Genomic DNA, 25,518 nt, shown 5'->3' with positions numbered 1-25,518 from the left:
CTGAATCAAGTTATGAAGATATTTTACATGTTAATGTGATATCGACAATTAACTGTGGAATAGTAATATTCAGTTTAGAAGTTTCATCTCATTAGTTTTAAAATTAGATTTAGAAAAGCTAATGAAAATATTTTTGAAAATTAGTTCTCATGGCATTTCTATTTTTGATCTTTCCTACCTCAGTCCAAGTTATGACATCCAGAATACACAAGCATGGGGACTAGAAACCAAAGCCTCAAGCTGCATGTTGCTTAAATTTATCTCTTATCCATTCCCAGTAACACCTTAAACTAAATGTTAGGCACTAACCTTGGATCTTTTGCCACTGTTTTGACCCAAAGTCATTCAAATACTGTCATTGTTAGTGAGTAATTTAAAAAATATATTAAGAAAATTGTCTGATTTGTCTGACTGTGCTTGAGCTTTCACTTGTGGGACAGTGCCCATACAGTGAATTCAAAACAGTTCTCCTGTGGCAAAAATGACAGTACTGGATTATATTTTACAGGGAGCATATCATTACAGTATCCCTAGTAGATGCTTAAAGTAAACAAAGTTAACCCTAACACTTGATTGACTAGTGACATTCTGAACCTTCTGTAATGTTTTGTAACTGTACTAATTATGAGTAATGAAAATACAGTTATAATATTGACACACTGCATACCGTACCTCATCTAATGCACAGTGACAGCTTAAAAAACAAACAAAATGAAAACAGAAGTGCATTTTACACAAAACCCACATCAGCTACATTTAATTTATCAGAGAAAACATTTTACTTTACTCATAAGGTGTGAGGCAAATACACATGGCTGTACTTTGAAGCCACAGTTCTGATCTTGGATTCATTGCCACACACCACAGTCTCTTACACAATCAGTTCTTGAGGCAGTGCCCGCATGCCAAGAAGTAGATTTTACAAAACATGTCGTGATATTACACCAGTGTATGCACTGAAGGACTTCAGTTCTCCAGCGCTGCTTGTTCAAACCTTATTAGAACTAATATAACATCTTGAAAATGGATAAGAAAAAAAACTTAGAGCACATTATTTACTGTAACAGCTATATGCATTCTTCAGAAAAAGCTTTTCAGACTTGTAACAATAAGCTCCAAAAATTGATAGTGATAGAAGTTATTAAAGCTAAAAAGAAATGTATGCCTTTGGGGGACTTCCCTACTTGTTGCTGTTACTAGTCTTGTCTGGTTATATCTATGTAACTATATCATTCCACAGTACCAACTGAAGAATATCAAATTTAGAAACTTGTCATCAAAGCTAAATGCAGCTTACTAAGCACAAAGTTCTTTTCCTAAATCTATTCCCAGCCAAGAGGAACACCATACAAAAAAGTCCAGAAAACAAAAATCAGCAAGACTCCCTAAGTGGAGTATTATTTCTATGAATACTGTAATAATCTGTCTTGAACATTTTTTAAGGTGAAGAATTATTATAAACAAAACCTAGCAGACATATAGGGCTTTTAAGCAATAAGTGGGGTTTTAAAAAGTTGCAGGTCCCAAGTGTGGGCTAAAAGTCAACCTTGGTCTGGGACTGGTGTCTTCCAAAGGACCTCTGAAATACACAACCTCTAGAGTTTGAAAGAACAAAATTACATAAAGGTCCCTCAAGTGACGCTGACAGCAAGCACAGTTTGACAAACACATCTGTCTCTGGGCCTGTGTCCTTGTGCAGGTCCCAGTTAGTGTTTGCTACAGTGCCTGTGTTTGCTTTAGGTGTAACCATGTACCCTCTGTGGGACAACCGCTCTTATTGTTTCCATCAGAGAAAGACCTTGGAAAGTACCAGGTGCTGCCTGTTTTCAGACATTTATCAGACTTACAGCAGCAGAACAGTCCTGCAGTATATGACAATGGGATTATTTGTATTTATTGCAGGCCTTGACCCTGCTGGTCCCTTGTTTGAAGGAATGTCACCAACAGACCGTTTATCTCCGGATGACGCAAACTTTGTAGATGCAATTCATACCTTCACTAAACAGCACATGGGCCTCAGTGTCGGCATCAAGCAGCCTGTGGCTCATTTTGACTTTTATCCCAACGGAGGCACCTTCCAGCCTGGCTGTCACATCCTGCATGTGTACAACCACATTGCACAGTATGGGATCACTGGTAAGAACCAATGGCACAGAGTGGGAGGCAGCGGGGCAGCTGTACTGAGCCTCTCTGGAAAACTACACAACTGTGGTCTTAAACAGCAGCTAAGTATTGTTATTATCACCCATTATATGCAAGGTATTTTCTTGTTTTGAAATCAGTTATCTGATTTTTACATGTCTTGAGTTCATATTGGTTTTACTGACTCCAGTAAGGAATTGAGCTGCTTAGCACTCCTGAAAATGAGGCCATGAGCATCCTGCTGTCAAGCATCTCTGAATAATTTAATGGCATTTGTTTCAGCAGTAGGGGAGATGAGACAAATTTATTCTAATTGAGCCAGATTTTTCTAGTGTGCCATTAATTATTTCAAATCAAATAAACCACAGGTCTGTACTACTCACCTCCTTAGTTCACCCCTTCCCAGCTCCATGTCCTTCAGCGGCACAGATGATGCTCTCTTAGGGCCTGACTGCCACTGTTCCAGGCAAGTTTTATCTACAGAAGCTTCCTACCAATGTACCTAAACATAAACATACAGAGAAACTGATGCAAGATACTGAACAAGGTCTTGATGTGCAGTGACAACCAGAAGTGTTTATTGAAATCCCCCAAAGAGCCCTGCTCACCCGGCACATGGCATTGCAGAAATATTCCTCAACTATCATCACAAAATGCCTAAATCTGGGCCTTACTTGCTAGAAGATAAATGGTGACAAACGTGAAACCAAGCATCAGCTTGAAGCTTGTCAATGGAGATATAAAGCAGTCCATCATGACACATCCTATTTGCACAAAATAGTTTTTGTTAATTTGATGGCACTTTAAGAACAAAAAGATACTTCTCATAATAGCAGACCTCTTTAATATTTTTATTGTATTTAATAAAATTTTTGCTCCTTTTTTCCAAGTAGTAACTGCAAGGAAAATTCAATTCAACATAAGAGTCTGTCAGTCTAATAGGGACAAAATACAGTATTGCTGCCTAAGCATCCAAAATCCAAGAGTGTTCAGCAATTCAGAATGAGACTGTCTTTAATGTGGCATGATCTGAAAGACTGAACATCAACTCAGGCTGCATTTTCTATCGACAAAAACAGCCAGAACAATGAAATCAAGGTTTGTATTTACAGTCTGATACAGTCAGGCTAGAGAAGTTTAAGCAGAAAATTACTTATGCTTATCATCATAGAAGTTCAGCCATTCTATTTTTGAATGATCCTAAAAGCAAAATTGTTACAATGTATGATTTCTGAGGCAAAACCAAGGTGCAAAGGGTAGGGGGGGCGTGTGTGGGGAGGAAAATAACAGATGTTTATAGTTGACTGAGTACTTCCCTCCAGTTGAAATAGTAAAAAGAAACAAGGGTATGTGAAATTTTGTTGTTGCATTTTTTCAGGCATCACCCAAACTGTGAAATGTGCCCATGAGAGGTCAGTTCATTTGTTCATCGACTCTCTGCTGCACAAGGACAAGCAAAGCACAGCTTACTGGTGCAACGACATCAACACTTTCAACAAAGGACTGTGCCTCAGCTGTAGGAACAACCGGTGTAACACCCTAGGATACAACATCAGGGAGGAAAGGCCACCCAAAAGCAGACGACTCTTTCTGAAAACAAGAGCTCATATGCCCTTCAAAGGTTTGTGGGATTACTTTTCAGTGTCCAGATTGATCACAGAGTGGAAGGCTGAGCCTAAGCTTTGTGATCCTATTTATTCATTCATTAAAGCGTCTAAAATCTGTGAGAATAATCAATTTGCTGAGATAACTGAGAATCCCCGTAGGCCATCTTGGTGCCCTTTCGTCAAGATGCTAGCTCTCATATTTCTGTGGGAAAAAGCACACTGCATGCTTGCCCCAGGCGAGCTGTGGAGCGAGGGCTGGCAGATGCCCGGGGCCCTGATCTGCAGGATTTTCCTACAACTGGACTGTGCAGGTTTATTTTAACATATGCAGGCATACAGCCAAGCCAAAAAAAGCAGCATAATTACTCTGGGAGGCCTCTAAAACATCCTGTTCCACATTTGCCCGAGTTTTATCTGCAATTAGACTATGAAATGACATATAAATTACTACTTTTCAAACAATGGACAGACAACAGAATAGCATGGACTTTTACAAGGCTGAACTGTAGCACTAAAATTAAGACTGGCACTCTGGCTTTAGCTCTAATACATTACCGACTCAGCTTGGATTTTCTGCTGTATGATCAGATAGAGGGGCCACGGCCTGACAAGGGGTGCAGGGCCTTCCTACCGTCTCCACTGCACTCAGCCGCCAGAGCCCACTGCTGCTGTTGAGGAGACGTTCCTTTCCCACGAGAAAGGCTGACGTACATTTTAAAGTGAGAACAAGCAGGACCATGTGGGACAGTCCTCTTCCGAGATGTTGTCAGCGCAGGTGCTCGTGGCGCCCAGCTCTCCTCCTCACCACCTCCTTCCCCGGCTGCCATGAGGCGTGTGGGGAGCGGCGGCGCGGGCACAAGCCACAGACACACGGAGGAGGCTCCCCTCAGGCTGAGGCGCTGCCTGTCCCCGTCACGGCCCCGGCCACAGCCCTTGGCCACAGCCCCGGCCACGGCCCCGGCCCCGGCCCCAGCAGTCCCGCACCGGCTGCCGGAGCTGTGCCCGGCCAGAGCCTCGCCCCTGCTGCAGGGCTCTGCCCCGCCTGCCCCTCGGGGCTGGGAAGCGCTTGGCGTGTTCGTGCACCCCGCCACGAACGCTGAGGGGACGAGGAGAAATACAACTTGTCTCCCCACAGTGCCCAGTTACTCAGCTGCATTATCAAAGATTTTAAAAACAAACAAACAAACACACGCAAAAAAACAACAAACAAACAAACAAAACTATAACAAAACCCAAAACAAACCCCAACAAAAATTCAGGTGCTTTTAAAATAATTTTAGAAGTCTTCCACTAGCACAGCTGTGAAATATTCAGTGGTGACTCCAGAGGGATCTGCACAGCCCTGAATGATACTCAGAGCAGCTGAAGCTGCTGAATTTCTTCTTAATACTGTTTAAAATGGCTCAGGATGATAGTTGGAGTAGATTTAAAAACTCCAGAGGTTGTGTCTAGTTCCTGATGTTCTTGCTCCAGCCCAGTCAGGGTCAGGTCCCCATCAGAGTCAGAGAATGACGGGCTCTGGGGATGCGCTGCCGGCTGCTCCCACACCTGGGCACTGAGATATGATTACTCAGTTGTGTTCCTCTCTGGATTTGGAGCTAGTTTCAGTTTGGGGTAAAATATTTGTCCTATTGGCTTTGATTTCAATTAAACATCTAGCATTTTTATGATTAGAACTGGTTTTGCATTAAAAAACCAGCCTTGGCACGTATGTGGATAAAAGTACCCCAGACAACGATCTCCTTTCACAAAAGTTCCCAAACAAAGCAGCAACTGTGGGAAGGTGCTTACAAAGTCATCTTTGTAATACTTAAAAAAAAAAAAAAAAAAAAAAAAAAAAAAAGTTTGAAGATCATGTGAGGAGCACAAACAGAAGAAATTTGAGAAACTAAACATTACACTTCACAATCCTCTATGTCTTCACAAAATCCAACATTTAATTTTCAAGTTAATGACATTAGATTCTGGAGCATACATCAATCCAGCTCAAAAAAAGTCCCCAGTTTGTTGCACAGAAGTTAACATTTATAATAAAGCTGTAATAGGACCCTGAGTTTTTATATGATTTTTCCTTGAAGTAAGCACCATAATCACAGCAAAACCTTAGGCTGTGTCTGATCATTTACTGAAAAATCAGTTTTTACAGAGAGAGAAAACCCAGAGAAAGACAGATTAGTTATAAAAGTGATCTACATGTAAACAACCCTCTCTGCCTTTGTCCTCATCAGGTTTGTGGCACAGAATCAGCCATTTTGTTTTCTACTGTGGGACACATTTTCAAAAGAAAATACAGTGTTCACTAACATACAACAACTATAAAACAACAAAAGGATATAGCTGTTCCAGTAAATACTTTAATATTTAATACTTTCCATCGTGAACACTCTGAGCTGCACACACACACACACAAAAAAAAAGCATATGCAGAAAAAGATTCGGTTAGGAGTATGGGGAGCCATTCTCAGATGTAGTAAAGACTGAAGTGGGTAAAGAGGCTGTACTCAAAAACTAGCATGTAATAATGTTCCTTCATATCTAAATCTACCAGTTTTGTCTAGAAAGTTGCTGGAAGAAGTCTGACCAGATAGAAGAGTTCTGGACATTCAAATGTAGCTGACAGTATCTGTATGCTCATAGTCAAAATATATGTTGTTGGGGTTTTCTTTTTTGTAATTTACAAAATATATCAAACTGATGACTTCTTAGGCATTTTCATGCTGACAATACTCAGTTCAGACTTTTGTAAACAGTGTGTTCTAGAAACTCCCTACACATTGAAGCATTAATGACATTGTTAACAGATGTGTGTTAAGCACAACGTATCATTATGCAGTCAAGGAAAGTTTGAGTCATCTGTTTTGCAGGGCAATTTTCCAGTTGATCAGAGAAACAGCCTGACCACATTGCATAAGGTCTTTGATCTGTATCATACATCTCTAGTCATGCCCAGTCACAAGGATTTGCCTGGCCACTAGATAGAGGGCTTGCCAGAAATTCTGACAATTAAACTTCAGAAAAGCTGAACTATTTCCCATGGAAGAATGTTTTATCCCAAAAAGAAACTCAACAGTGATTACCTTTTTCTCCATCCTTTAAATAAAGCTACAGGGCCTCAAGTGCTAACAGATTACACAGCACAGCAACAACCAGAAAAAATGACAATGTTTTAATTTCAACAAATTAGTCTGAAAAATAAAACGGAGTAACCATCAACTTTCTGCTCTGAAAGGCAAAATTCTTTTGCCTAAGAAATCTATTGATTTTTTGACCATGCATTTTGCTACTTATTGCAAATTCTTCCTCTCTACAGTGTATCACTATCAGTTCAAGATCCACATCATCAATGAAATCCACGGCAAGCCGATAAACCCGGCTTTCACCATGTCTCTGGCAGGGACTAAGGAGGATGCTAAAAACTTGCATATCCCACTGTGAGTATTGTATCACATGTAATTGTGCATGTGACAAAAGATGCCAATTTGTAATATCATATCACATTGATAATCACGCTGTGAGTGAAATGATTTAGTACAGCTAAGTGTACATGAACTGGAAATTGTCCTCTCTTCACTCATACTCCCTCAAAATCACGAGTTCTTACAATGATGAAACAGTTTATGCAGAAAAAAATTTGTTAGAAAACAAACAGTACATTTGGAAATTTTTCTGCACACTTACTTTGGTCCATACCATGGCTAAGACAGGGAGGTGTAATCAATTAAAACACAAATGAAAAAATCAGCAGTAATTAAGATAAAGAATTTTGGATATTTATCACGATGGACACTATCTGTATTAGCAAAAGCAAAGGCCAGACTGTGGGTCAGCATTTGCTCAAGCAGGCAGAAGTTGTAACATAGATGCTATTATGGAACACCTTCTATTTGCTGTCAGAAACCACTACTGCTTCAGCAGCTGTTCAAGCTTCTGCCAACTTCTGCTTCTTTCCTGGCATGTTGTCATATTTCACCACTTTTTGCACCTGGAGGAAGAACATACTCGAGACATTAATGTTTTGTCCTGGAGAAGGAAACATAATTCTTTCTCTGGTTTTCAGGGGAAAAATCCTTTTCTTTTTTTTTTTTTTTTTAAACTCTAATTCATAATAATTAAGACAGCATTACTCTCACCTTGTTTCCTGTAGAGTTGAAGGTATTATTGGGAATCAAACCTACTCTTTTCTCATCACCCTGGACACTGATATCGGTGACGTCATAATGATCAAGTTGAAATGGGAAGGAACTCCAGTTTGGGAAAATATCTGGGACACATTTCAAACCATTATACCATGGACAAAAGGCACCCATCGACCAGGACTCATAGTGAAGGCAATAAGAGTGAAAGCAGGGGAAACACAGCAAAAGTAAGTGTAATGAGAGTGCTCAGTAACACCACAGGTGGCTGGCACACAGTTCCAGTTCAAACACAAACATCTGAGCCCCAGCAGTCACACCAATGAATGTAATTACCTCACTTCATAAGGACCATATGAAATTTCAATGAAACAAGATACTTTGCAAGATAAATGATGATTCCAGCATTAGCATAATGAAATATTCAGATTCCTACTTACAAAACATATGCCAAATCTTAATTATTTGTCTTTCAATACCTACTTCCTAGAGAAACTCAGCATCACCATTCTTGAAAATACTCATTAGAAGGACCACGTGCTGTTCTACACACTCCTCTGATTATTTTTGGTGCTCTTCTTTCCTCTTTATTGCTTTGAAACTGGATCACCAAGTCTGAGCAGCCTTGCTCTCTACATACAGCAATGCTAACAACACATTTGAAACTGCCTACTCATACAGAGAAATTTCAGCCAGAAGACAGAATAAAAAAACTTACAATGATTCTCACTGCTTTAATCCTTTGAGAAATTTTAACTGAGCAGTTTAATTAAGGTTAATGAGAAAAGCACGCCTTACCTTGTAACTGAGCCTCAGTCTTAGAAGGCATTTTTTTCCTTGGTACATTCCCTTTCTTAGCACCACAACTGGTACAGACTTCCTGCAGAACAACTTATTGGCAGAGCTGCATCTCCTTAATATTGACACAAAAAACAAATCAGACAAATTAAAAAGACATTTCATAAGACAGTCTGTGTGTGCTGGAAGACAGAGGAAGGATCATATTCTCCTAGGTTAAATCCTCCTAAAAATGTATTTTGGAGGTGTTTTCATAACCTGGCACTTGGCATATACTCCTGCCATTAAAATAAAAGGAGGTTCTCTAACAAATCCAAAATCAGTACTGACCTAGCTGGCAAAGCAAATCAAAGCAAAGCATACATTGCAAACTAGGGATCTCTGTTTAGGTACAGGTTCCTGTACCTCAAGATAAAAGGTATGAAGGTGAGAAGTAATTTTCCTGACTGGGAAGCTCTTGTCCAATGCAGCTGTGCACAAGCCGATTACTGCTGATGTACTACTTTCCTTATCTAGGAAATGATTAAGTGAGGGGGGAACTTACAGTGTCAAAAAATAATGCTGGTATCTAATGCTCCTTGGAAGGTTGGGGGTTTTTTGCTGAAAGTGGAAGCAGTTTGTGCCAAGCTTTTAGTGGACACTGATTATGTTCTGGGTTTTGTTCTTTGCAATCTGGGCAGTGACATTCAGTCATCACTGAAATACTGCATTAATGTTTAGGGGGGGGAATGAAAGATTATTAGGTGGTTCTAAAAGGAGAAACAAAGGGCTCTCAAGGAAAGGTATTTTCTTCAAAGAAAAAAGGTCTGTAGATTTCTGCCTTCCTCAGATGACCACATTGAGTATTGCAGAATTAGCAATTTTGGAAATTCAGTAATTTGAAAAGGTAGTAAACAAGAAATGTATTTTGACTTCTCTGCTTTCTCAAGCATTTGAACAGTTTAAAATATTTGACAAAATTTCTCCTCTGGGTATCTCTACCTCTAGATGTTCGTGATCTTTGTACACATGATGAAAGTTCCTTTGTTAGATTATCTAATGGCAAAGACTTGAGATGCAACTTGAGCATAAACTTAAAAAGCAGTTAACAAACAGACCATTAAGTGCAATAAAATACCAATTTCTGACATTTGGTTTCAAGTAATTCAGTAGCATCGCAGTTGCTGATGTTAGATTCCTACATAGCTGATTTTTAGCAACCTCCCAGCTAAATACGAGTATTCCAGCAGCCCAAATAGGGCAACCATGGTGGGAACAGTAAGAGTTGGAACTATGGCAATGCCCCACTGACAGTAAAGCCCAAGTGACTGTGAGGGTGTGCTGTGGAGGACATGCAGAGACACCATGGAGACAGAGGCACAATGCACGCATTTCCCAGGAGCTGCCTGCTCCTCTTCTCCTCTGTACCTACGGTCTGGCAGGCAGATACAGCTCTTTCCTCACAAGCCTACAGAAACAGAAAGATACCTTCCTGTCAAAGACAGGATAAAGAACTGGCTAAAGAATGGGAGGTTCTAACCAACATTATGCTTTCTAACCAACATTATGCTCATATGCTGTCTTTTCTTTCCAGAAATACATTTTGCCCCCAAAGCATTGACAACATCCACCTTCATCCATCCCAAGTGAAGACATTTGTGAAGTGTGAAGATCGCTTCCAGAACAGAAAATGAGCAAGAACTCAAAAAGACAACTCCTCGCCACAATATTCAAAATACAATACACGTAGTAAAATGTTTTAAAAATTCACAGCTGCATCAAATATCCTAGCAGTTTCAGAGACGGTGAAAAAATACATTAAGATATTTAGTTTTTGTCATCCAACAGTAAGCTGAAATATGCTCTTTGTTCATCTAGGAGCATGCTCTGAAAAATGATCAGTGAGCAGCTTCATCAAGGCAACTGTCAATTTTCAACTGTTTAAAATCTGAAAAAAAATCTGCTCCCTGCAAATAAAAATATTATTTGACAAAATCACTGCTGCAGGCCTGCAAAAAACTTAATTTTGTTGGATTTAAAGGAAAAAAAAGAAACTTCATTTCCCAGTAAATACTCTGAAACATTAATAGCTACGACTATCAGTTAAAACTTTGCTAAATTATTTCCTAATGAAGGGTTCAAAAAGAAAGTACTACCCAATAGATATAAAAATATAAAATGCTTGAGCTGTAATAACCATATGAAAAGCCCAATAGTATAATCTAAAAATGCTATAATAAACCTTGTTCTCCTTGAAAATGCTTTGCTATTTAACTATTTTAATTAGAGAACTGATTTAAATTACTAGCAATTTAATTATTTGAATTATGCTTAGTATACTACACAAAATTCTCACACAACTAAGTTCAGTTCATTTTTGCATTTAAATCATATTTCTCCGTTTGGGTAAGGTCTGAGATTTTTAGATTCTAAATCTCTGTATGCCAGATTTTGGCATTACTTGAAACTGCCAGAATAAATGAAAATGGTTAAACCTTCAAACAGCTTCAGAGCATAAAAACAAACTTTGTAAGGTCAAGCATATACAATTCTCTTGTTTCCTATGTGAGAATATAAACAAAAAAAAGGAACATTGTTGTCTCAGATTGTTTTTATTCTATGGTTTGTGCATAGTGAAACAGAAATCAATATATATGTATTCATTTGTCACTTTAATGCTAAGCACAAGATCATTAAAAATTAAGGTTTCTTGAACTCTGAATTTTGAATGTAATTTGTGTTACATGTTCTCTTAGTGGTAAAAAAAGTGCAAGAAAGTGCTAAGACCTGAAGCAAAGCATATTTTTTAATATCAAGATATTGCAGGGAATTTTGAATCAAAATATCCAGATGTTATCAGAATAAAGTGGGATTTATTTAGATAGCCAGCAAATGAACAAGCTGAGCAGATCCTGCAAGCAGTGAACAGTGATCAGATGTTGAATGCAGGCATCTCTGCCAACTCTCCAGAATATTAACTTTATTTACAAGCTGTTTTCAATAACTACCATCCCTTTAAACAAACAGGAGGAATACTCAATTCAGAACCAGAAAAGCTCACAAACAACGGGAACTGAAGGTCTCAACACGTAGGTCTCAAATGAGAATTGTTGTCCATCCTGAGGTGTACATTCCAGAAGCTGTTCCAGTATTTAAAATGGCTCCTAGGAGTACCATCTTGATTAGATAAATATTTACTATTTAAATACAAAGTCCATGCAAAAGAATCCTTAGTTCCTCACTGAAAACAAAGATTTGTGCTTTGAAAGATTTTGTTCAATGAAGCAAACTGGTTTTTTAAACACAAAAGTATTTCCACCTTCTGTGTCAAAAATTACAATTTAAGCGATTAATTTCATGCTTCAGGTTGCTATCTCAAAAATTTAAATTTTGCAACGTAATTATTTTATGAGAACTCTGTAATATGGTCTGTGTTTGTGTAAGAATCAATTGCTTAAGCACAATAGATGAGTCAAATCAGCATACACAGAAGGAAATTTCAGCCAAAATATCTCACAGTTAGGTAAGCACCAAGGCCCTTAGTTTGGTTGATTTTTTACATTTGCAGTAGCTATAATCCACTGGAGAGACTCAATTACCAGTGACAGCATTTTTGGGGACATGAAATTACAATGGACCATGTCCTGCAGAATGACAGGCAAGGAACAAATGACAGTGTGGCCATTTTAATTTTCCAAAGCACAATGGAAAATGAGAGTAAACAGAGAAGTATGCATGGCTAACTCAAATTAGGCATCTCGTTTCTAGAATTGAATTGTTGCTTCTGCTAAAAGCTAAAGACCTGCCACTTCTGTTTCAGGGGTTTTGGGCTTTTTTTTTTAATATAAAATACTTATCTATTTAGAGAATAATTTAATACTGTCACTGAAATTGCATTTACATCACTTATCACCAACTTTCTAAACTATGAATTTTGTAAGCTTCCTCAACCAAATCTTACCCCTACTCCTCAAAAAAAGCTTTTTTCAGATGTTGTAGGATGACAGAGCAAGAGACAAAGGCTAAAAAGATTAGGGCTGTACTCCTCCAGTACAGAAACTACACTCTTAGAAACATTTCAGATGTCAAAATTGGCATTTCTTGCAAATTACTATTACTTACTTGGCAAGAAGGCTGATAAACAGATCTAAAGTTCAGGAGAAACAGGCGTTACTTCATGAAAAGCAGGTGGAAGAAGGGCCAGAGGTGTCTACATTGTGCTGAGACTCAAGAAATGGGGATACTGCAGTTTGATGACTTGTACTGGTTTTTTGTGAAAAAACATTCTCCAGTTCTCAACTAAGAGAAGCTGGTATATCCTCAGATAGGACAATTTGAAAGGCGTTAAAAAGTCAAGAGGAAAATTAAAAGAACATTTAGAATTTGAACTCTTCAAGATATGAAGATCCTTCTTCCGATGACATTTTTCACAAATCATATTACCCAAACAAATTCTGTCCCGGTTTTGACAGCCATTACACTAATATGTGATATAAAAGCAGAATAAAGCCCAAGCTGCAATATATTCAGTCTCACCATGCCTGAACATAAACCTGAAGTCATACCTACAATTTCAAGTGCCTATAGTGGTGCCTTACTCTGTGCTCACTGAATTACTCCTGTCTCACTCCATACTGACTTGAGAGCTTGGGAGGCACCGGGTGCTTACTGCTGTCAGAGCAGGCACAGCTCAGTGACAGGATGGCTGCTGTCCTTTTCACCACCTCGCTGCAATAATCAACCTCCAGTATTCAGAAATAAAAACCTCTCTCTTCCTTCCTTTTCGTGTTTTTCCTGAAAGAAATATTGGAACACTAATTAAAACCCAAATTACATCAATGGTATGGTATAAAGTTTCATTGCTTAAGAGGGCTTTGATGCCCTTGGCATGCTCACGCCATTCTGACTACGCTGTATATGCTTCTACATGAGGTGAACGTATACATTTAATAACTAAAACATTAAAAAATGCAAGATTATTAAATTAATAGGTACAAATAAATTATGTCAAATATTAGCTGGAAAAGTTATGTATTGATTTGTTTCATTTACATTTTAAGATACACTTGAAACTCGTATTTGAGCTGCTTAGGCATTATTCCACCCCGCTGATCTGTGTTCCTACACAGAGATTTGAACACAGGCACCACCACCTCTATGAGGATTTGCAGAAGGGCTCTGCTCCAAGGGATTTTCTTTTAATGCCCTTTGCACAGACAGTGCTATTTAGCTACAGGGAGAAGCACTTCTATAAAAAGTCATGGGGGTGGTGGAGGGAGCATTGTGAGGAAGGAACTCAGATTATGCTTTGATAACATCAAAGTCCACCCTGCTCACTTTGGGAAACAGATGTCCAAGCAGGCCACTTTCAACAAACAGCACTAAGAATGGAAGACACACTGGCAGGACCTGGCTTTTAAAAGCAGTCTTATCACTTAAATCAACCACACATAAAAACCCAGAGACCCAGATAAGCAGTTTTAAAATGCCTTGCAAAGAGCACATTTGCTCCTCCTCATTGCTGTAAATCTCATCCATCAACTGAGTATTCAGAGTATTGCACATTAATTCCAATATTCCTCTCCAAATAGATTTCCAAATGTATCCATCCCACCAGCAACTAGCTTTCATTTGGAAGGTAAGAAAAGGTTTATTCCTATCATCATGTAAGTAATTTAAAATTAATTTCAAGGCTTTCCCTAAACAGGTTACATAAACACTTTTATACTAAAGTATAATTGCAGGACGTTAAAACTGAGAGGGGCACTTTGACAGAGAGAGTACAGCCACATTTTGGCATGACTGTAAAAGCCAAAAGTCAAGCAAAGAGGAATCTCTGTATTCCTCTTTGCTTTCAGGGCTCAACAAGTAAATGGATCTTCAGAAAACAATTTCATCAAGTCTATTTATTAATGCATTTCAAGTTTCAAAAAACCTTACATATCTTTGCACAATACTTTATTTTTTGCATTTTTTAGTAAAAATTTCCAAAGTGAACAAAAAAGAGACTGTATAAAACACAGTGGACATGAAATCGACAGTAGTATTTCTGTTTCATTGTCTTGAACTTCCTTTCGCCTTTACCACATCTTGACTTGCAGTGGAGAGTTCAGTGCACATTTCTGTTTTCAAAAAACATTTAACTTAGACTCAAAATAAAATAGGGCAGCATTTGTCTGCCAAAATCCTACCACAGGATAACATTACAGGCAAAAAATTTACATGTTCCAAAGTCTACCACACCCAAGAAGTTACTAAGAACTCTTGCTGAATAAAAGTCACCATTTTAGAAATGCAAACCCACTTCCAATCTTTGCACAGTCTTAAAACAAATGTATTTAAAATGACTTAAAAGCAACTACGTACACTTCTAACTAGTTAAGATCATTTAGAATTATTTATATAGTCTATTGGACTTGGGGTTTCATGTACAAAATTTGTCTCTAAACCATGTACAAAAAGCTGGATTTTGAAAAAGTTACCACATACTGTACAAGTTTACAAGGAAGAGATCCCATTATATTCTGTAACATTTTTGGCCTTGCTGGCTTGCGTCACATTATGAGAATGATTGTGTAAACCTTATACTCTTAAAAAACAAAACAAAACAAAAAAAAAAAAAAACCAAACAAAGGAAGCCTGTCCAACCCTTAGTAAATTTTCTCCTAAGCAAAGCCAGGAAAATTATAGCCATTTGCATCTCTAATTAGCTCGGTGCTTTTGGAAAACAAGCAATAAATACATCACAAGCTTAAACATTTTGTAATGCCCCCTTTCATCTCCTGCATAGCAGTAAGCACCTTAAGACATCTTTTATTTAATCTTCAAAAATGCCAATTATTTACATTCGTAATAAAAACTCTGGAATGGGACATTGTGCTGTTGAACTTCACTACTGGTATAAATGTGGGAAAACTGGTAGTCCTAACTACAGTTTTAACTCTGCCTCAGTAGCCAGGCAAATCACTCTACTTTAGTGGTTATCAATCAACAGTATCATGCTGAAAAGTTATCCAAACACCTGATAAATTACAAAAGAAAATTAAAAACCACAGCTTTTCTTTCTTTCCACATCCCTTAGAACATGAACTTGATTACCAAACTGTAAGAATATCTGAACAGCCCAAATAAAGTGGTTGCAATTTTTAAAACAAGTTGAATAACAGTAACAGGCAGAATTTTCTAATAAAGCATGGAAATATTTGATCTAACTATTCATTATTTCATTGAATAATCAGACAAATTAAAAATATTTACGCTGAGCTACAAGGAAGACACTTACATAAAACATTTTTGAAACATTCTGACATTTGCAAAGTTTGCAGAACACCTGTTAAATCTCTCTAAGACCATCCAGGCTTGTAGGCTGTGTCTTAGCAGCTGTTGGATAAAGATGAAACGAGTGCTTGAAACAACTTTGATAACGATAAAAGAAGTGTGATTGGATTCAAATTTGCTGTGTAAAGCATTACAGGACCCTTGACCACTACACACCATCATCCTCTGTTATCCTGAGTATGTCAATTAAACAGTAATTTCTTCATTAATAGCGGAAAAGTTTTATAATACAAAGAAACATCCATATTGCAATTCTCTTGTTTACAATTGCACACAAGTACGGGTGTACGTTAGAAATACATGTCTGCATATAACAATGTATATACATTGACAAGTAATGTCTCCAATGCTGAGGTGGTCTAGCTTCCTAGCCTTGTCTGGCAGTTGAAAAATAGATCTTTTTCTCAATTCTTGAGTAAAAGTTTTACTACAGCCATATTTGCCTGCAAGTGAAGAAAATGCAGCAATGAAGAGCACAGAAGGGGGAAAGAATCATGATATGCCAGAACTTTGTGCCACTAAATTAAAAATATTCAAGAAAAACACTTTTCTTCTTTTTGAGCTGGAAGATTCTCTCATTAAAAATTAATCACTTCCACTTGCTTTGAGGGCATATCATGCTTTTTTTTTTTTTCCTCTTCAATTTTTGAGAGTTAGACTGGGGACAATGACTTATTAGGTTTTCTTTGGAGTGAGTTTTCCCATTGTAGGCACTAGGAAGAACCAAGGCAAAAAGCTGCAGTCAGCGTCTCATATGTCCCATCTGATAACTCTCTCGGGGCCTTTGCCGCTGTGGGGGCTGAGTGGTTTGTGGTGGTCTCCTCCTTTTTAAAGTGCCTGTTTCAAAGAAAAGTAGCCGTTATTAAAATTCATTTTAAAAACTCAAGTTATTTCCAGAAGAGTTGCGCTGGCCACGCAAATTAAGTACAACTATTTTTCTGGAAGGTGTTGGATTCAGACCTGCGAAGTTTTAACTAGATGAGTAAGTGCATGGAGGACGTACAGAATACATTCAGTATCTCAACAGTACTTCCCTAAACAGGCCAATTCCTACAAAATGCAGCATGGAATAGGAAATAAAAGGAACTGATGCTGGAAAAAGTCTTCAAAGCTTTCTTTGGATATGCATATTATGTTATAGGAAAATAAGACAATAATTAGATTTTCATCAATTGTTTCATTGGCATCAATTCCATTTGTAGTTTCACAATGCCAGACTAAGAACTGTAGGTTGAAACACCTGAAATTTCTCTTTAGAACAAAACAACTGAAGAGAAAACGTTTCTCTACAATTAGCTGGAGCACTCACCTGGAAGTGGTTTATGAGGAGGCAACTTTGGATTACTGCTTGGAGTATGAACACTGCATATCTTAATGAAGCCAGCCATCAACATGATCAATGCAATTCCCATAAGCAACACTGCCCACCAATAAGCCTAGAAAACAAAACCACAACAACAACAACGAAAAGATTGTGTGGGGGCTGGCACATGTGCACAGGAGACAGAGGACACTGAATATGGCTTTTCACTGCATTTTAGAAGTCATCAAAAAGCTTTCTGAAACATCATCAAGAATATGTGACCTAACATTTGAAAGAAAACTCCCCAAAGTTCTTCCACAGAAAAGCCCCAATACTTCCATTCTAGTATCAGAAGTGTACTTCACAGAAGATACGCTCCAGCAGAGCTGTATTAGCCCAAAACAATCAGCAGCTTACACAAAATTGCCTATGTGAATGAGTAGAGGTATTAACAGATCCTATTTATTTGTTTCCATTCCCTTCAATCTAGCAAACTTATTTGTTGCACACAGAGAGCTTACAGAAAATCTAGTAAAACAAGGGCTAATTATACTTTCAAGAATGCTGAAGCACTCTGCATATCAACACCTATCAACTGTGAATCTTGATTACCAAGAACATTTCATATTAGACTTGTAATATAAAAATATACTTACCACAATCCATTCGGCAATATTTTCATATAGTTCTGGATTAAAAATTGCTTTCTTTAATCTAGCTAGAGGACCATCAGCATCTACTAGCCGACACCTCATAAACACATCACAGTAGCCTTTGAAATCATTACAGGGAGATCCAGGTTGCAAAGTAATGGTTTCAAGATGAAAGTATTCCTGCCATCGGCTCGAGCCTGTGCTTGCACAAGTAGCTGGGTCCACTGAAAAGTGAATAAAAATTCATCAAAGCATTGTTGTAATAAAACATCCGTGCATGAATACCCGCCCTCGTGTTTAATTGTTCAAAATGCTTTTCTATTCATCTGTAAAAATGCAGAATATATTGTTTATTTCCTGCATAGTACAATGCAACGTGTCCGAAGCTCTGTTTGAACAAAATGCTCTCAAAGCTAACAAGAAGTCAAGTACAAACACCATGAGCAGGTTCCTCAGACACCTCCTGCTCTATTAACACTTATGATTCAGATAAATCTTACTTTTTCTCATGCAGCAGACGTGGCACAGTTCTCTATCATCCTTGCCATCTGAACTAGCACATGTACACTCCTCCAAGCCGTGCTTCTCACAGATAGAGCCAGCACATTGCTGTGGGAGACAAAAACACAGCAACACAAAAATCAATTTCACTTTTAAGCACACTGACATTAGGAAAGATGTTAAAAATTAATATCTGAAAGCATAGTCATAGGTCTAAAGATACTTGTCAGTAAAATGCTTCAATTTTTTTTCCCCAAAGCTTATAAACAAAAAATTATTACAGTTATTCAACATCAATATTTAGGCATATTTTCTATGGTTTTTTTTAAGGTGATTTACCCTATTTTATTTTTTAACACAGCGTCTTCTTTTATAACCTGAGAGTACCCTGCAAAACACCCACAGCACCACAGTTCACACTGAAACATGACTACTCAAAACCGTAGTTAGAAAAATATATCTAACACATGTATACACAAATATTTCTCTTGGAAAAAAAAAAAATAATGGCAGAAAAGATTCTGTATTTAATTTCACTGTGTGAGGATCCTTCAAACGCCAAGTTCAGTGTATCCATAATTTAGTTTCAAAATCAGTAACTATACAAAAATCATTCCTCTATCTTTAGGATGGCTATAAATTAGCTGAAAAATATTACAAGCAGTACTAGATTAAAATCCTGGACTGTGGAAAACAAACTTAGAGCAACACAAGTTACAGGTCTTTAAGAGGATGATTTTTGCTTGTGTTTGCTTCCAAGTAAACACAGATCAATCTGTAAGAGACTTCCCATCAATATTTCATAGCAATAGTCACGTTCTCTTTAACCCAGGAAACTAATGGCAGTTCAGAATCATTCTAATTCCATATGCTTGCTATATGTACATGTTTGGAGAAACTGTGTGTTGCCAATAAACTAAATCAAATCTCTGCTGGCAGTATAACCAGTTTGCTAAAGCAACAGGATTATTGACCAAGACTAAGAAAAGTGAAGAGGTAGCACTAGAAAATAAAACACTTTCATAATCCTGATTTTTACAAAAAAGTTTAAATGTAGCTTTCTCAGACAGTTCAGCTACCTTGGGATTCGTTACCTACTTCTTAATCCTTGGTGTACTTTCACTGTTTTGACTGACACCAATAAATCAAACCTCTGTACAGGAGAAGAGACTGAGCTTACTGTGCAGTACGTACAGAAACCAAATCAATTCACAACACAGCGCCCTGCAATAAACAACATTAGCAGTTACGTAAGACTGCAAAAACCATACCCCCTTTATGCAAACTTGGGTGTTCCTGTTGCACACTGTGAAGTTTTCTTTGGGTTCAGATATTGGGCAGAGAGCACTGACACCGTTACACATCCCTTCCTTAGCACAGTCAGAGTCGTTCCGACACTTGTCTGTCCTCGATTTGAAATCACACTGGGCAGTGCAACACGGGCCTTGGCTGGGGCTGGAAAGAAACACCAATTGTGGATGCCAAGAAAAAGCATGAACCATTCCAAACAAACTATTCACCCTGAAACCCACTCAAGCACTCAACAGATTTCTGATTTGTGCTTCTCCCTCATTGTATAAAGCATTTTAAACAAAATCAGTACTTTCATAAAAATGCAGGTAAGCAGATACAGATTCTGAAATCCCCATTTAAGTTCCCACTAAATGTCCATAATTTAAGAGTAGTGTAACACACGTGAACAATACCTGCAGTTTTTGCCTGGTCTTAACTTGCATTTTTTATCCTCTGGTTGGTTTGCATCGTAACAGCAGTCATCTTTACACTGGTCACTGTATCCACAGTCACACTGCTCTCCTTGTTCCACCAGTCCATTACCACAGATGGGCTGCCCAGACTCTGAAATATGCCAGAATATTTATACATAAGGCAGTACAAAGAACATGCAAACACTTATAAACCTTAACAAGCATCCAGCTAATCACTGAAAGGGCCTGGTCAAGTTGGACTTGCAAGTCAACTTGCAGAACTGCTTGACACCCAGCTCAGTCATTTCCACAATTCATAGAATTTAAGCCTCTGAGTAAAAGGTTTTGGCTGCTAAGAGTGGGAGTGTAAGAACAAGCTTTCTGCTCAGTCTCCCAGGGAGCTGCATCCTTTCCTGCACTCCTTTAACAGTCACAGGACCTTGAGGCAAAGGCTGATGGCACTGGGGTGAACTCCACAATCCAAACCTACTGAGCAGATGTGCAAATCTGTGTCAGCAAAACTTGTGAGAGCTCACAGATCCGACTCCAGAAAGAAAAATTCATGCAAAATTCTTTTCCACGTCTAAATAGGATTCCCTGCAGTTTAATATGTGCTCCTTACCTCTAGCCCTTTCACAGTGAGCATGACTGAAACCAGCCTGACCCTGTTTGTTTACTCCCTCCCACCAGGCATTTACAAAGACAGAGCAGAGCCTCCCCCAGCCTTCTCTGCTCCACACTGAACAGGCTCTCTTAGACTCTCCAATTATGTCAGATGCTCCAGTCCCTTAATCATCCTTGTGGCCCTTTGCTGGACTCACTCCAGCATGTCCTGCTGTTTCTGTGCTGGCCAGCCCAGAACCTGACACAATACTGGATATCTTAAATTCAATTCTTTACTTGCACAATCTTAAAGCAAAATTTAAAAAATAAGATAAATAAAAATAAATTTAAAAAATTTAATTAAGCATTACAGTAATATCTTGACTCTTCTGTTTTCAGGAGGAATAAATACATACCAACAAAACAATTATTTCTCTTTTTCTCAAGAACTTGGCTGATATTTCGAATGCTACAGCTAGAGAATTTATTGTTGTTAAGTTTGTCCCCAGACGTAGCTCTTGCATACATGATATAATTGCCATTTTCCTTCTGTCCCAAGTTCTTGGACTCTCCAGGAGTGCACTCCATTCCAGAATCATGCTGCAAAACAAATATTTTACAACTACCTCAATCATGGCAGGTGCAAACATAACCTGGATTTGGTAGCATTAATACAGATTTTAAAAAAATAAAAATAAACCACCATCTTACACTCTCAGGTTCTTTGCAATACAAAAACTATATGCAAACCCAAGGTTTGATTTTGGGCTCTCTTTGTTCTGTTGTTGTTTTGTTTCCCCCAAGACAACTGCAGCAAGTATCCAATTTCTTAAGTTTCATCTTATTTGCATTCTTGGTAATTTACCCCCAAGTGCATGTCCTGGGATGAATACTGACTTGGAAATGCTGCCATCTCCTAAAAGGAGTGGCTTTACAATCACAAAAGGGTGATCAGCATTCCGTGGAACAAAAGCAGGAGGAGTTAACAGAAACCACAGTCCATTCCTCTTGTTTGCTTTGAAGGAGGTACAAAGAGAACTTCAAACCAGAGCAGGAGTCTGTCAGCCAGTGACTACATCTACAATATCCAGCGTGAGGAATGAGATGCATTACACACAGGCAAAACAAAAAGCCTCCTGCTTTCAAGCTTGCCATAAACAAGTTGCATCCCTAAATGTCTGTGAAACAGTTCTGTTCAAAAACATTCTTCTTGGTATCCTAATTCCCTCCACTAATTTCTTACATAAACTTGTAGGTATAAATCATCTAACATAAACGTGAGCCACTTGCTGAATGAAGTGTCATTGCAGCGCTTCTTCCTCCTCTCCAGGATAAAGTACAATACATGTAACAAGATGCATGTGACCCTACTCTTCATAAAGACAGGGAAGTATTTAGTGAACAATAATAAAGTAGCTTTGTAAGGGATTGAACTGATATAAATAAACAATTCACAAAACGCACTGTTGCATCAGTTTTGTCAAATACACATAAAAGGGCTGAGTTGCCATCCCCTTTGCACACAATGAATGTGCAGATATGCTCATGGAGTCAGGATTCTGCTTTCCTTGTTTGTAAGGAGTAAAACCTCCACTTGAAAGTTACAGCCTATGAAATGGCTTCGAGTGAGTTAACAGATCACCAGTAATACTTACAGGGGAACCAAAGTTATGCCCAACCTCATGTGCAAAAGTAATGTGAGAAACCTTGGGGGGCACATGAGAGCCATAGTTCTGGACAGTGATGATTCCAGTGTTCAGAGACTTCTTCTTACCATCTGAATACAATTTGCTCTTTTCACATATTCCACCGGAGCTCCCTGCATTCACACAGAAGTGCAACAGTCACACATTTAGGGAAAAAAGCGTTGCGTTACTTTGTCTACTGACATCCAGAGCAACAAACAGTTTGCCTCTGCAGGTTTACAGTCTAGGAGTTCTCTATAATTAATATCAACACAACCTTGAATGCAGATTAGATTTATTCACACAAATGCTCTCAGCACTGATTGGATACATTCACACAGGAAGTTACCTGGTTTAGAACAGCTTCTGAGAGCTATTTTGGGCATACACTGCATGTAGGAGCCCTTATTCCATCATACCTGTAGTACAAGACTAGCAGGGTGCAATGTCTAACAGAAGTGGCCTCAATCTAAATCTTATTTGGATTTCACCAAGTAAGAAAATACACAGTAAGTTCAGAGATCCTCTCTCACAGCAAGAGCTTTTATATAAAATGCCTAACGTTACCTACTTATCATTGTCAGGAAAAGTACAACCTATAGCTGAAAATGCTTTTGGATGTGCTGGTTAATGAGACCCATGTTTAGAAGGTTGGCAGTCAAGTGCATCACACTTCCTGTTTGGAAAGTTCCCAAAATTTTGACTTCAATTTCACCAATTTTTTTCCATCCATAATTTGAGTTTCTACTAAAGCATTATTAATGTTCTAAAATTCAGCTGTTCTATTGCTAATGTAAATGGTGTCTAAAAACCACTCTAAAGAAGTCTCCTTTTCTCAAGCAGAATTTTGATCTAGTGACATAATCCTTGTATAATCTGTCAGTATGTGTGTTAAGGATAAGAATCTCAACAATCATAGTTTTTCTCAATTAAATTCAGTTTTGAAAGCAGTGTTTGGGGACTGTGCATTCCAATTCATCCTGTATTTGCTCAGTGTATACACTAGAATAGTCATCACAGACCCAATTTCTCGTTCTATTCACCATCTGGGCATTATTTTTCCTATAGCTCTTCCATAGGTGGACATAACATAAACTGCAGTCATGGGTCTATTGATCTCTTACCCTTTATGAACAGCTTCATGTTTCTTCCACCATTACTCAGTTCTGTTAAAGCTCTCAATAATGTTCTCATTAAGGTATCCTGTCTCTTGCAAAGTCTCACTGATAGAGATTTTTTTTACATCAAAGGACATACTTTAGACTCAAAATACACAACTAGATTGAAACTAATGAGAATCAGTTCAGTAATTATTCTGTTATCTCCCAGAACCAGATCTCACTGGTTAAAAAAAAAAACCAACTTTCAATACTACCTAGAAAACCTAAAGGTTCTGCTGTGTAGTTCTCATAGTTTTAAGCTCTGTTTATATGGAGCAGAAATACTTGTTTCATCTGTCACTTTACTGGTCACTCACACCTACCATAAATAAAAAACAGGCCAAATAATATCACCTTTTTATAACAAAATAAATGTTTTTCTTTATTATTCAGATCCTGCTCATCAGAAATTTAGAAAGATGAAATGGCACAATATACTAAAAATAAAATTAAACCATACTCAACCAAAACTGTGAAAAGCTAGATTTGCTGTCAGTTTAAAAGATGGTTTCTACATTTCTTCTAATGCCTACCTACAGTACTTTATCTCACAACACTGAAGGCTTGTATAGAATTACCTGAAGGGGCTCCAACCCAAGCCAGACCAAGGACTCCATCATCAAAATCACGGTCTGTGAACACATAGGCCAAGCAATAATCATCATGGTTCTGTTCTGAGTTCAGTTCCAGAAACTTTTCCACACCAATGTTAGGAAATCTAAAGGGATTGGAAGAGTCCTTCTCATCTACGGTTGTGTTAATCTAAAAGTAAATTGAAACAAACTGTAAGAAAGGAGTCATTTCCACGTGCACATGCCAGCTAAGAGGCTCACTGTTGTCAGTACCCTGCTATGTTACACAGTTAAAGATGTTGTTTAAAATTTAAAAGCCTTAATTGTACATTTCCACCCCAGTATTTGGAAAACAAAGCGCTATAATAAATGAAGAATTGCTTTTATGTAGTAAATCCCCATTCTCTTATTTCCTTCTATTTCTTTTCCATCAGTACCCAAAAATTTGTATTTATTCTCCTAAATTATCGCTTTTATGAGGAAGTCCCAACCTGGTTAGCCACTCTCTGTTTTAGTACTAAAGTTACTGGAGAACAGCAACGGTCTCTTCACCACACAACAACCAAGTTGATTCCTATAAAAAACTGACCACAGCTTAAAAACAGAAATAGAGGGCTTTTGACAATCACTAAAACCAAACTAAATAAATGGTTTAGGGCATCAATTACTGCAGAGACACTTGTGCTAAAGAACTGTTATAAAACAATAAATGGATAAAAGTGAACAGGAACAGGACACTTGAAGAACACAGCCTCAGTGAAGCTGAAAGCATTTCCAACACAACTTACTCTGATTCGTTTCACCATGAAGCTGATGTTACGGATCCCTGAAAAATCTGTTGACTGGTAAATGGTGTCAATCGCTTTAACATGGCTGGAAATCTGTCAAAAACAAAAGTATCCACAGTTCCGAGATCTATGCACTACACTAGAGCTTATTTTAAACAGCAATAGCTGCAAGGCCTACACAATATGTGATATTGTGCTGCAGGAACTCCTAACAGGCCTTTTGAACTAAATGATGGCACATAATGGAAATAAATCACTACCAGTACCTGCATCACCACCTTGCCAGATACCACCAAAGAATTTTGCCATTTGATGTTTTTAACACAATTCTATCAACTTTTAGATAGCTGTTTGTGATACTCTTTTACTCACTGCTTTGGTAAGACATCACTGTAGTGGAAATCATATTCAGAGCACTGTATTTCTTTCTTGAAGAAAAAAATTTACTTGTTAAGAATTATTCTTTTATTTCTGGTAGAAGACATGTGAAAAAAACTAATCATTTACCTTTTCTATCAGGCAGAAATGCTAATTCACTAAAAAGCTGATT

The 25,518-nt window shown here is 38.0% G+C and overlaps 2 protein-coding genes across 2 annotated transcripts in view; one reads left to right on the top strand and one right to left on the bottom strand.

Annotated features, from left to right (window-relative positions):
* The window catches only part of LIPC (lipase C, hepatic type), a 51,033-nt gene extending 40,680 nt beyond the window's left edge, over positions 1-10,353 (top strand). Inside the window, exons 5-9 of the mRNA XM_040077351.2 lie at positions 1,903-2,136; positions 3,521-3,763; positions 7,060-7,180; positions 7,894-8,112; positions 10,254-10,353. Coding sequence (XP_039933285.1) covers positions 1,903-2,136; positions 3,521-3,763; positions 7,060-7,180; positions 7,894-8,112; positions 10,254-10,353 — 917 coding nt within the window. The remainder of the gene's footprint in view (positions 1-1,902; positions 2,137-3,520; positions 3,764-7,059; positions 7,181-7,893; positions 8,113-10,253) is intronic.
* A 4,197-nt stretch (positions 10,354-14,550) lies between these two features.
* ADAM10 (ADAM metallopeptidase domain 10) overlaps positions 14,551-25,518 on the bottom strand; it is a 42,171-nt gene continuing 31,203 nt past the window's right edge. The window contains exons 7-16 of the mRNA XM_040077265.2: positions 24,969-25,061; positions 24,187-24,370; positions 22,419-22,582; positions 21,180-21,363; positions 20,161-20,311; positions 19,726-19,909; positions 18,454-18,562; positions 17,957-18,177; positions 17,307-17,433; positions 14,551-16,834 (exon numbers count right to left, since the gene is read on the bottom strand). Coding sequence (XP_039933199.1) covers positions 16,740-16,834; positions 17,307-17,433; positions 17,957-18,177; positions 18,454-18,562; positions 19,726-19,909; positions 20,161-20,311; positions 21,180-21,363; positions 22,419-22,582; positions 24,187-24,370; positions 24,969-25,061 — 1,512 coding nt within the window. The 3' untranslated portion in view covers positions 14,551-16,739. The remainder of the gene's footprint in view (positions 16,835-17,306; positions 17,434-17,956; positions 18,178-18,453; positions 18,563-19,725; positions 19,910-20,160; positions 20,312-21,179; positions 21,364-22,418; positions 22,583-24,186; positions 24,371-24,968; positions 25,062-25,518) is intronic.

The sequence above is a fragment of the Hirundo rustica genome, chromosome 13 (genome assembly GCF_015227805.2).
Source record: "Hirundo rustica isolate bHirRus1 chromosome 13, bHirRus1.pri.v3, whole genome shotgun sequence".
NCBI lineage: Eukaryota > Metazoa > Chordata > Aves > Passeriformes > Hirundinidae > Hirundo > Hirundo rustica.
This window is presented reverse-complemented; position numbering and strand designations above follow the sequence as displayed.